The sequence below is a fragment of the Emys orbicularis genome, chromosome 20 (assembly GCF_028017835.1).
Source record: "Emys orbicularis isolate rEmyOrb1 chromosome 20, rEmyOrb1.hap1, whole genome shotgun sequence".
Lineage (NCBI taxonomy): Eukaryota > Metazoa > Chordata > Testudines > Emydidae > Emys > Emys orbicularis.
In genome coordinates, this window is record NC_088702.1 from 12,997,042 (window position 1) to 13,009,810 (window position 12,769).

A 12,769-nucleotide genomic window follows, 5' to 3' on the forward strand; every position below is an offset into this window, starting at 1 on the left:
TTTGGCACAGATAAATGGCCTAACGGTGACCCCTACGTTTGGGGACGTGGGAACAGAGCGTTTAAGGGGGAGCTTTGTCCACAACGACACCAGGAACAGGAGCTAACACCAGCTTGCAGATAGTTTAGCATGGGACCATCGGCAGCTGTCTGACCACCAGAGAGCCATGACCTATGGGAGAAGGGCCCCCAGCACTGGTAGTGGGAGGAGATACACATAAGGAAGAGGGGAGACACCCCTACGGAACAGGCATTAGGCAGGGTGATGTCAGCGTAACGTCATGTACAAATCGCATCCCAGCCTGCGGGCAGGAGGAGAGCGCGATGTAGCCCTTGGGAGGTGCCGGGGTGACGACTGGGGTGACGATGAGGAAGGTGATGCTGAGGAGGAAGATACTAGGTTGTTCTGCACGGGACGGTTCCGAGGGACACGCTGCCGTCTCTCCATCTACCTCGCTGGGCTGGAGCCTTTGTGACTTTGCTAAATGTGCTAATAATTCCTCAAGTGCGAGTGTCACAGCTGTGCCCATCGGGGCTCCCAGCTGAACCCCAGTTTCCATAATCCTGGGCCTGACCTGGGGACACGAACCTGTCAAACCTCACCGGGATCACTGGGAATTCTGAAGTAATCAATAGAATGAATATGCAACTCCTACATCGGGCTCCAGCTGTGACTAGATCAGAGATCTCCTGCCTTACCCCACAGCCCAGCCTCTCTCTGCAACCCGTAGCCTTTCTGGGACACCCTTTGTGCTGAAAACCTTTTCATAAGAACCTTTCCCGGGCCCAAATCTGGTTCCCTTTTCTTGTAGGCCCCACGTCAACATTCACCCTGGAGGAGATGGAGGCCCTGCTGCTGCTGGCCCTCTCCATCCTGACCGGTGAGTGGTTCTGGTTGCGCTGGGGATGGGGCTGGGGCTGGGGCTGGGGCTGGGATGCAATGCAGTAATGGGGATGAACAAGGAGCCGGGAATTTGGGAGACTTTGCCATGGCGACAGCTCCACGATGCTTGGAATCCAGCAGGGGGCATCTGGAACGTCTGGGGTTCAGTTGCAACCTCTAGGGGGCGCTGTGCTGCAGCGAGAAGGGTGGGGGCTCTCCTCTGGCAGTCAGGGCTGGCCCCGATGCCCCAGGGCAGGACTAGGGGGCGCTGTGCTGCAGCGAGCAGGGTGGGGACTCTCCCCTGGCACTCAGGGTTAGCCCCGATGTCCCAGGGCAGGACTAGGGGGCACGGTGTTGCAGATAGCAGGGTGCTGCTTCCCCTCCAGGTGCCGGCTGCCAGGACTGGGGGGTGACCCTGCCCGCGGACCCTGTAGCTGGATGGAGCGGCTCATGCGTGACGATTCCTTGCTCCTACACCTACCCCGAGGAGCAGCTCGTCAGAGCCGTGACCTGGAGCCGGGACAAGGAAAGAATTGTGCAGCTCACCACAGCAGCGGAGCAGGGCTATGACAAGGTCAAGCGCGCCAAGTTCCTGGGCAACCTGCAGCACAACTGCACCCTGCGCCTCAACCCGCTGGCGCTCAGAGACGGGGGCGCCTACTCCTTTGAGTTCCAGACCCAGAGCCAAAACTGGAGAAGCCCCCGAGCCGTGCACCTCACGGTGTCAGGTAATCCCCGGCTCCTCTTGCAGAAACGGTTCACCAACAACCCAGCCTGGCCCGGTGCGGCGTTATGTGTGGCTGCTCCCCAGATGCCCTGCCCCAGAGGTGGCTGCACCTCAGCGCCCATCGAGCCATCCCCAAGGACGGTTGCTGTACACCTCTCATAAGAACTCACTCAAATCAGATGACCACATTCTGCAGAGCTGTGAAGAAACAGTGGAGTCTGATGGTTAGAGGAAGCCTAAACTGGAGTCAGGACTCCTGGGTTCCCTCCCAGCTCTGGGAGGGGAGCCTGGTACAGGTCACACCCCCACCTGGTCTTGAGGACGCTCTCAAAGAAGGGGCAGTGGCTGGTGACTGGAGGTGGCTGTGCCCGTGGCCATGCCCCCAGCAGTGACTGGCTCCCCCCTCACCCACCCTGCACAGAACATCCCTGCAGGGTCAAATATAGCATGACTAGGGCCCCCGGAGCCCTGAATGGCAACTTGGTCTGCTCCATCTCGAAGCACTGCGACTCCTCCGGCCTGTATTGGTACAACGGAGCCGGCGCGCGGATCCCGAAGGAAACTGAACCTGGCAAAAGCAAAAGCAGGCTGAGCCTGGACACCATCTGGCAGCATGGGGGGCGGCGCTGGAGTGCCGAGTGCGGGGCTACCAGAATAGGTGCCTCCTCAAAAGGTCCCAGCCCCTAGCCACAGGTGAGTAGCATTATGTATGGGGCCTTCCCTTTCTAGGGGGCGCCAGCTCCCATCAGGCCCCAGGGCAGGGGCTGGCTGGGGGGCAGGGAATGGGGCACGGGGCCTTTCCCCTTTAGCAGGCACTGACTCTAATCAGGTCCTAGGGCAGGGATCTGGCTGGCGCGGGGGATGGGGAATGGGATACGGGACCTTTCCCCTGTAGGGGGCCCCAGCTCCCATCCAGCCCCAGGGTGCGGAACTGGCTGGCTCAGAGGGGCAGGGAATGGGGCACGGGGCCTTTCCCCTCTAGGGGGCTCTGGTTCTGACCCATCTCCAATGGCCTTTTCAGGCCGGCCCCCCCGCCTGAAGGTCCTGGTGGACACAGACGTCCCAGGCCCGATCAGGGAGGGTGACTCGTTCACGCTGAGATGCGTGGAGGAGAGCGGGTCGCTGGACCAGGTCTACTTCTGGATTCACAACTACGAGGACCTGCCCATGGGCCCCTCTCAGCAGATTGAAGGGGCAACCTTGTCTCACGGGGGCAATTACACCTGCATGAAGTGGGTCTCCGACATAGGGTGTGCCTACCTGGCTATATCCCCCACCACCTATGTGGCCATCCTTGGTGAGTAGCCAGTGCCAGGGCGGGGCCACAGCCCTGGGGGTGGGGCCAAGGAGCACAGATGGGAGGGGTCCTTGTCTCACCTACATTCCAAATGGGGGCGGGACCACAGCCATGGGGGCGGAGCAGGAGAGCACAGATTGGGGGGCCTTTCTGTCATTGACATTCCAGTTGGGGGCAGGGCCACAGCCATGGGGGTGGAACCAGGTTCACAAATGGGAGGGGGCAGGGGCCCTCCTTACGCCACCACTTGGATATGGGAGCGGGGCTAGAGCACTGGGGGCGGAGCCATGGAGCCCCTCCGCCCCATGCCATGCTGCGCCTAAGCCCCCAGCTGCCGTCCCACGGGGGCTTCATTAGCTCATATCTCATTCCGCTTCCTCTGCAGTCCCCCCTGTGGTGCATGTGGTGGCCACCCCAGGCCCTCATCGCAGCACGGGGGAACCTCTATCCTTGACGTGCCGGCTGGACACGAGCGCCTATAGCGGATTGGACTTCTCCTGGTACAAGGATGGCGAGCGGCTGGGGTTGACACAGGCGGAACTGGCTTTCCCGGGCGTCCAGGTGGCTGATGGGGGAGAGTATCAGGTTTCTCTGAGTAGTTCTTGCATCAGCTGAGGAAGCTCTTAAGAGGAAGGTGATATGGAAGGTGAGTGATCAGCAGTTGTAACCTGCACAGGTTGTGCCATGTTTGTCTTTCTTCCACAGGACAGAAGCGACTTTGTCTGTACAAAGTGCAAGCTGGGCTCCATATTGGAAGAGAAGGTTCGAGGTCTGGAGAAACGAGTATCGACTCTGCGTTGCATAAGGGAAAATGAAGATTTCCTGGACAGACGTCAGGAGATGCTTCTACGGCCACAATGTTCTGAAGATTCAGAGCAGATGCAGCAGGGACAGACGGATGATGATGAAGTTTGGCAGCATGTGACCTCTAGAAGGAGAAAGAGGAGCGTCCATGTACCAGCAATGGAGATACAGGTGAGCAATCGTTTCCATGTTCTCTCTACAGGTACTAATGCAGAGAGTGGAGTAGATGACCCATCTGAGGGAAGGGAGCAGAAGGAGACTCCACCGATTGGAAGGCAAAAGATGCACTGTCCTAGGGATGGGGGTTCCACAACCACCACTCCCAAGAGGAGAAGGAGGGTGGTGGTGGTCGGGGACTCCCTCCTCAGGGGGACTGAGTCATCTATCTGCCGCCCCAACCGGGAAAACCGAGAGGTCTGCTGCTTGCCAGGAGCTAGGATACACGATGTGACGGAGAGACTGCCGAGACTCATCAAGCCCTCGGATCGCTACCCCTTCCTGCTTCTCCACGTGGGCACCAATGATACTGCCAAGAATGACCTTGAGCGGATCACTGCAGACTACGTGGCTCTGGGAAGAAGGATAAAGGAGTTTGAGGCGCAAGTGGTGTTCTCGTCCATCCTCCATGTGCAAGGAAAAGGCCTGGGTAGAGACCGTCGAATCGTGGAAGTCAACGAATGGCTACGCAGGTGGTGTCAGAGAGAAGGCTTCGGATTCTTCAACCATGGGATGGTGTTCCAAGAAGGAGGAGTGTTGGGCAGGAACGGGCTCCACCGAACGAAGAGAGGGAAGAGCATCTTCGCCAGCAGGCTGGCTAACCTAGTGAGGAGGGCTTTAAACTAGGTTCACCGGGGGAAGGAGACCAAAGCCCTGAGGTAATTGGGGAAATGGGATCCTGGGAGGAAGCACAAGCAGGAGAGCGCAAGAGGGGAGGACTCCTGTCTCATACTGAGAAAGAGGGACGATCAATGAGTTATCTTAAGTGCCTATACACAAATGCAAGAAGCCTGGGAAACAAGCAGGGAGAACTGGAAGTCCTGGCACAGTCAGGGAACTATGATGCGATTGGAATAACAGAGACTTGGTGGGATAACTCACATGACTGGAGTACTATCATGGATGGATATAAACTGTTCAGGAAGGACAGGCAGGGCAGAAAAGGTGGGGGAGTTGCGTTGTATGTAAGAGAGGAGTATGACTGCTCAGAGCTCCGGTATGAAACTGCAGAAAAGCCGGAGTGTCTCTGAATAAAGTTGAGAAGTGTGAGCAACAAGGGTGATGTCGTGGTCGGAGTCTGCTATAGACCACCAGACCAGGGGGATGAGGTGGACGAGGCTTTCTTCTGGCAACTAGCAGAAGTTGCTAGATCGCAGGCCCTGGTTCTCATGGGAGACTTTAATCACCCTGATATCTGCTGGGAGAGCAATACAGCGGTGCACAGACAATCCAGGAAATTTTTGGAAAGTGTAGGGGACAATTTCCTGGTGCAAGTGCTGGAGGAACCAACTAGGGGCAGAGCTTTTCTTGACCTGCTGCTCACAAACAGGGAAGAATTAGTAGGGAAAGCAAAAGTGGATGGGAACCTGGAAGGCAGTGACCATGAGATGGTCCAGTTCAGGATCATGACACAAGGAAGAAAGGAGAGCAGCAGAATACAGACCCTGGACTTCAGAAAAGCAGACTTTGACTTCCTCAGGGAACAGATGGGCAGGATCCCCTGGGAGAATAACATGAAGGGCAAAGGGGTCCAGGAGAGCTGGCTGTATTTTAAAGAATCCTTATTGCGGTTGCAGGAACAAACCATCCCGAAGTGTAGAAAGAATTGTAAATATGGCAGGCGACCAGCTTGGCTAAACAGTGAAATCCTTGCTTATCTTAAACGCAAAAAAGAAGCTTACAAGAAGTGGAAGATTGGACAAATGACCAGGGAGGAGTATAAAAATATTGCTCAGGCATGCAGGAGTGAAATCAGGAAGGCCAAATCACACTTGGAGTTGCAGCAAGCAAGAGATGTTAAGAGTAACAAGAAGCGTTTCTTCAGGTATGTTAGCAACAAGAAGAAAGTCAAGGAAAGTGTGGGCCCCTTACTGAATGAGGGAGGCAACCTAGTGACCGAGGATGTGGAAAAAGCTAATGTACTCAATGATTTTTTTGCCTCTGTCTTCACAAACAAGATCAGCTCCCAGACCGCTGCACTGGGCAGCACAATATGGGGAGAAAGTGACCAGCCCTCTGTGGAGAAAGAAGTGGTTCGGGACTATTTAGAAAAACTGGACGTGCACAAGTCCATCGGGCCGGATGCGCTGCATCCGAGGGTGCTAAAGGAGTTGGCGGATGAGATTGCAGAGCCATTAGCCATTATTTTTGAAAACTCATGGCAATCGGGGGAGGTCCCGGATGACTGGAAAAAGGCTAATGTAGTGCCCATCTTTAAAAAAGGGAAGAAGGAGGATCCGGGGAACTACAGGCCAGTCAGCCTCACCTCAGTCCCTGGAAAAATCATGGAGCAGGTCCTCAAGGAATCAATTATGAAACACTTAGAGGAGAGGAAAGTGATCAGGAACAGTCAGCATGGATTCACCAAGGGGAAGTCATGCCTGACTAACCTAATTGCCTTCTATGATGAGATAACTGGCTCTGTGGATGAGGGGAAAGCAGTGGATGTGTTATTCCTTGACTTTAGCAAAGCTTTCGATATGGTCTCCCACAGTATTCTTGCTGCCAAGTTAAAGAAGTATGGGCTGGATGAATGGACTGTAAGGTGGATAGAAAGCTGGCTAGATCGTCGGGCTCAACGGGTAGTGATCAATGGCTCCATGTCTAGTTGGCAGCCAGTTTCAAGCGGAGTGCCCCAAGGGTCGGTCCTGGGGCCGGTTTTGTTTAATATCTTTATTAATGATCTGGAGGATGGTGTGGACTGCACTCTCAGCAAGTTTGCCGATGACACTAAACTAGGAGGCGTGGTAGATACGCTAGAGGGTAGGGATCGGATACAGAGGGACCTAGACAAATTAGAGGATTGGGCCAAAAGAAACCTGATGAGGTTCAACAAGGACAAATGCAGAGTCCTGCACTTAGGACGGAAGAATCCCATGCACAGCTACAGACTAGGGACCGAATGGCTAGGTAGCAGTTCTGCAGAAAAGGACCTAGGGGTCACAGTGGACGAGAAGCTGGATATGAGTCAACAGTGTGCTCTTGTTGCCAAGAAGGCTAATGGCATTTTGGGCTGTATAAGTAGGGGCATTGCCAGCAGATCGAGGGACGTGATCATTTCCCTTTATTCGACATTGGTGAGGCCTCATCTGGAGTACTGTGTCCAGTTTTGGGCCCCACACTACAAGAAGGATGTTTGAAAAATTGGAAAGAGTCCAGCGGCGGGCAACAAAAATGATTAGGGGTCTGGAGCGCATGACTTATGAGGAGAGGCTGAGGGAACTGGGATTGTTTAGTCTCCAGAAGAGAAGAATGAGGGGAGGTTTGATAGCAGCCTTCAACTACCTGAAGGGGGGTTCCAAAGAGGATGGAACTCGGCTGTTCTCAATGGTGGCAGATGACAGAACAAGGAGCAATGGTCTCAAGTTGCAGTGGGGGAGGTCTAGGTTGGATATTAGGAAACACTATTTCACTAGGAGGGTGGTGAAGCACTGGAATGCGTTACCTAGGGAGGTGGTGGAGTCTCCTTCCTTGGAGGTTTTTAAGGCCCGGCTTGACAAAGCCCTGGCTGAGATGATTTAGTTGGGAATTGGTCCTGCTTTGAGCAGGGGGTTGGACTAGATGACCTCCTGAGGTCCCTTCCAACCCTGATATTCTATGATTCTATGATTCTAACACCCTAGGGAAATCCACCTCCCTGCCACTCACCATCACTGTTGTGTGTAAGTACTAGGTGCATTTGACTCCACGTTACTCATTCCATAGCCAGGGAATGGCTTAGAGTCCCCCATGCACGATAGGTGAACCCCGCACAGTCCTTCTGCAAGTCCAACCAAAATAAACAAGCTCCCAGCTCGTGCTCCAGCTGGGTCCACTTTGTTGACCAGGCTCCAGTATCTCTGTCCACAGAGCCATCTAGCGGCCGAATGACATTGCAAATCAACCTGTCATCAGGCCAAGAAACACCCATTCAAATAACATACATTTAGTTGAAATTTAATCTTTTTTAATCATCAGGAAAAATGTCTGGTTTGCCCCCCTCAAAATTAGCACTTTTCATTACATTTTTCACCTCAGTTTTTACCTACAGTGTTTTCAAAGAGCAATTCATGGGCGGTGGGTGAATGAGCTGTTGGGGGAGCCTAGCCCCCGGCCCCTCCCTCGCTGCCCGAGAACGACCCCTTCCCTTCCCCGCTGGAGCCCAGAGCCCTGGTGGGCAGGTGGGTATGTTCCTGCTGCCCCCTGCTGGAGGAGCTGAGCCCTGCTCTTTGTGTGTCCCTGCCCACTATCTGCGGCCGCCTGCCCCCCTGTGCACCCCCAGTCCCAGAGTGCCCCCAACCCTGGCACCGGGCAGCATGGCATGGCCCCAGCGCCAGCGGTCCCAGCCCCTGGCCTCACGAGCACCGGCACCAGCCTGCCTGTCCCAGCCTCTCAGCCACGGAAGAGTGGGAAGGGAACTGGAAGCAGGCAGGAGGGAGTCTGGGGGCGGAGCGTGGGTGGGGCAACGCCTGGCTGGGGAGGCACAGCCTACCCCGTCCTATGATACCCGCCGCCCATGGGGCAATTGTTGAAAATTATAATCAATTAAAGTTAAATAAACTTTTAAACAGAAAATAGTGTGGAGGGGGGAGATTGGCAAACAAAATTGTTTAGGTTTTTGGGAAACAGACAATTATGATGGCTGAACAGAACCATATTTGATCAAAATGCAGATAAAACAACGGATGAAAATTTGGAGGGAGTGTTTGATTCAAAGTTTAGCAAAAGTTTCAAATACCAAATTCCCAAAACTTTTTGGGGCAAAAGTGGGGGAAACGGCTCCATTTTGTACCCAGCAAAAGAGAAACGCACATTTTTGTGATCATTCACATTTTTTCTTCCATTGGCCTGTGCAGCTGCCCGCACCAGGGGGCTCTGGTCTCACTTGGGGCAGGGTCTGTCTCTCGCTCTGAGTCTGTGATCTCAGCAGGGACTGTCTCTGGTTGTGTGTCTGGGCAGCACCCGGCACAATGGGGCCCTGATCTCAGCGGAGGCTTCTAGGTGCTATTGTAATAAGAGGAGATTGGAGATTTTATGAACCTGGAAGAAACTCCAATGTCCAATAAACACTTGGGAGGAAAAGTCTCCTGGTTAAAAACCCAGCTTCCTTCCTGCCCCCTCCTCTGAGACTGGCCTTCATTGTCCCCCCTAGGACTATGCTGCCCCCTCAACCAGCTCCCACCTCCCCATCTCCCCTGTGCCTGCTCCACTGCACCCTGCATGACACTGGAGCTAATGACCCTATTCTCCATCCCTGCCCCCACAGACAGCAGTGACTGGTACCAGCTGAGCCCTGGCCCCATGGCAGGCTTCGGAGCAGGGGTCCTGCTGCTCTTCCTCCTGAGCAATCTCGGGGTTTATTGTCTGGCCAGGAGAATCCGCCAACGGAAAGAACTGGGGGGGAGTCAGCAGGGTAAGGGACCCCTCTGGGTGGGAATTGGGGGAGGGGCAGGAAAAGGGGTGGCTCTGGCTGCATCATGGAAAACCTGGAGTGTGAAGGAAATCAACCTACTGGGGGGTGGGTGGGTGGGTGGGTGTGTGTGTGTGTGTGTGTGTGTGTGTGTGTGTGTGTGTGTGTGTGTGTGTGTGTGTGTGTGTGTGTGTGTGTGTGTGTCCCTCCACCCCCTGCTGGAGGGGCTGAGCCCTGCACTGTGTGTGGGAGGGTTGGAGGAAGTGGCCTGCTTTGGGGGGGGGCGGGGTTTGCCAGAGGGGGGGAAATGATCGATTTGGGGGGAAATGTTTAAAGAAGGAAAATAAAGAGTGAAAGGGGATAATTGTGTCTCCTTCCCCAGGGGGCAGCAGAGAGGACCCCAGCGCCCCACAGAGAGACTCGCTCTATGAGGTCAGTGGGGGGGGGGGTCTGTTAACCCCTGGGTCCCCTCCACCCCCACATAAAAAAGAACAGGAGTACTTGTGGCACCTTAGAGACTAACATACTAGCTGGAGTTGAGTAGGCAGCTGCAGCCTGTGCCCCCACCCCAGGTTGAACCCCTGCCCCCAGCTGGACGGAATCAGCACTACCTGAGCATGCGTCATAAACCCCGTCCTGCTAATGGCTCAGGGGAGAGTCTCCTTCACATCCAATAGCCGGATCCTGTGCTGGCACAGGAGGCTGGGAGATCTCTCCCCAAATACAGTGGGGGATGCTCGTTTTTAGTGCGCCAGGTAACTGCAGTTCACAGCTCTGCAGGGCGGTAAAGTTGGGCATGGAACACAGGAGTCCGGGGTCCCAGACCTGCCCCCGCTGTAACCACTAGACCCCACTCTTCTCACAAAGGTGGGGAGAGAACCCAGGAGTCCTGGATCCTACTCCTCCGCCCCGCCCCCATTATTGCAGGTACAGGCAGACATCACACACAGGTCTCCTGCTGGGTGAGTGTCCCCTCTTTCACACAATCTGTCTCTCTTCCTGTGTCCCCGGCAGGAAATCCCATGTGCCGGGGAGATTCCCTGGCTCTCGGATGGCGACGGCGACTATTATAACAGCTCCAAGGACTATTGTAACTGACCATGGCCAAGATCCCTGCAGTCCACAGTCCCCTCCGCACTGCTGCAACCCGGATCTCGATAAGAGTCCACTGCTCACGCCCCAGGCAGCATTCACCCTCCTCCATGAGCTGGGGAAACCCACGAGAACCCAGGCATCCTGACTCCCAGCCCTCCTCCCACCCCGCGGCAGAGCCCTGGGGCAGGCCCCACTTGGGCCACTGGATCTGGGCATTTCTGGGGCAGTTTAATTGTAGCGTCGATTTTCCAGGCTGTGTTGGCTTTCGGGAGGCAGCTCAGCCTAGCAGATAGAGAACAGAACTGGGAGGGAGGCGACCTGGAGTCTGCCTGCCCATGGGCAACTCACAGCCCTGCTCCGTGCCTCAGTTTCCCCATCTGTGCAAGAGGGGTAATGATCCTGCCTCCTGTGTATAGCACTTGGCGATCTCTGGCCGGAAAGCGCTAGACACGGGCAGGGTGTCGTTACCGACCCCACTGCTGTTTTCTTTCAGTTCCAGCCCCTTTCTCAGCTTTAACTCAGTTTTCGTCAGGGAATTGCCTTTGTTTTGTTTCTTGTTATTGGATAATAAAGTGGTTTTACAAAACCATCAGCTTGGGTGACTGCTGCCGGACAGGGAGGGTTTGCCGAGGGCAGGGGCCTCCGAGGCTCGAAAGCTAAAGGAAAAAATGACGCAGCAAGCAGCCTTTCAAAGGGTTTTTTTAGCAGATTGCGCAATGGGAGCCAATCACGCTCTCTGGTGGGGAATAAAAAAAAAAAAAAAAGGAGAAGCCCCTCCCCCCAAGGCAGGGCCTTGTAGTGAGGGGGGAGCACCCCACAATTTTCTGTCTAGCCCCCCTTACACACCCCACCCCCAGTGGGAAGAGGCTGGCACTCCCCCGGTCAGCCAATCACAGAATACAATCCCACTCATTCATGTACCAGGCTCTAGTTTACATCGAAAGTAGTTACTTCTCCCTACTCCTCCATTCTTCACAATGAGGCTTGCCACCCACCCAGGGCTACCAGACAGGGGGGCAGGATCCCCTCACTTTATACCTGCCATAAGGGGGAGCGATGGGGGAGGGGCAGAGAGGAGCAAGCGGGGGGGGTGGGATCTTGGGCGAAAGAAGCAGCGTGAGGGCGGGGACTCAGGGTGAATGGGTGGCATGAGGGCGGGGTCTGAGGGGAAGAGGCAGGGCGGGGGTGGGGCCTGGGGGAAGGGGCGGTGCAGGACAGGCAGGAGAAGGCAAACGCAATGGCGGGAACTCAGGGGAAGGGCTGAGGCGAGGGTGGAGCCTCAGAGAAAGGGGTGGTGCGGGGGCAGGGCCCCAGGTGAAGGGGAGGGGCGAGGGTGGGGCATCAGAGGAAGGGGCTGTGACGGGTTTGGTCACAGAGACCCCCTTGGAACTGTCACCTGATGTGCTGGAATTACCTCCGAGCCTGTTTTTTACTGCCAGTTTGGGACTTCAGAACCCTGCCTTGTTGAGCCAGACACGTTAGTCTGCTGCAACACAGACCCAGGTCTGGTTCACACCCCCAAAGCTGCAGACTTTAACCAAAAACTGCTCAGCAAGTTACCTCTCTCCAGCACCCAGACACCCAGCTCCCAATGGGATCCAAACCCCAAATAAATTTGTTTTACTCTGTATAAAACTTATACAGGGTAAACTCATACATTGTCCCCCCTCTATAACACTGACTGAGATATGCACAGCTGTTTGCTCCCCCAGGTATTAATCACTTACTTTGGGTTTACTAATAAATGAAAGTGATTTTATTAAGTATAAAAAGTAGGATTTAAGTGGTTTCAAGTAATAACAGACAGAACAAAGTAAGTCACCAAGTAAAATACGCAAGTCTAACACTAATACATTAAGAAACAGATATTTCTCACCCTCAGAGATGTTCCAATAAGCTTCTTTCACAGACTGGACTCCTTCCTAGGCTGGGCCCAATCCTTTCCCCTGGTACAGACCTTGTAAGTTCCAGCAGGCATCTTAGATGAAAAGCAGGGGATTTCACATGACTGGGACCCCCCTTGTCCTGCTCCACCCCCTTTTATAGCTTTGGCACAAAGTGGGAATCCTTTGTCTCTCTCTGGGTCCCCACCCCTCCTTCTAAATGGAAAAGCACCAGGTTTAAGATGGATTCCAGTATCAGGTGACATGGTCACATGTCCTGTGAGACCCCAAGCCTCCATTCTTCCCAGCCTGACTCACAGGAACACAGGAAGGCTTGCAAGTAAACAGAGCCATTTACAACCAATTGCCCTAGTCAATGGGAGCCATCAAGATTCCAAGCCACCATTAATGGCCCAAACTTTGCATAATTACAATGGGACTTTAGAGTAATACTTCATATTTCTAGCTTCAGATAC

At 54.5% G+C, this 12,769-nt stretch overlaps 1 protein-coding gene across 1 annotated transcript; it reads left to right on the plus strand.

The window, feature by feature from the left end:
- The first annotated feature begins 280 nt into the window (after positions 1–280).
- On the plus strand, positions 281–10,413 carry LOC135892651 (uncharacterized). The gene is made up of 7 exons (XM_065420445.1): positions 281–374; positions 812–880; positions 1,269–1,664; positions 2,631–2,906; positions 3,292–3,491; positions 5,684–7,003; positions 10,330–10,413. Exons 1-7 carry the CDS (start codon positions 281–283, stop codon positions 10,411–10,413), a joined length of 2,439 nt encoding a protein of 812 aa, XP_065276517.1.
- Positions 10,414–12,769: the final 2,356 nt, after the last annotated feature.

Bases quoted from the DNA above. Each gene is read 5' to 3' on its own strand.
- LOC135892651 (XM_065420445.1), top strand. From the start codon at position 281: ATGTACAAATCGCATCCCAGCCTGCGGGCAGGAGGAGAGCGCGATGTA. The intron at 1,665-2,630 runs GTGCGGCGTTAT...TGGCCTTTTCAG, and splicing joins CAACAACCCAGCCTGGCCCG to GCCGGCCCCCCCGCCTGAAG. The intron at 3,492-5,683 runs GTTTCTCTGAGT...AGTGAAATCAGG, and splicing joins CTGATGGGGGAGAGTATCAG to AAGGCCAAATCACACTTGGA.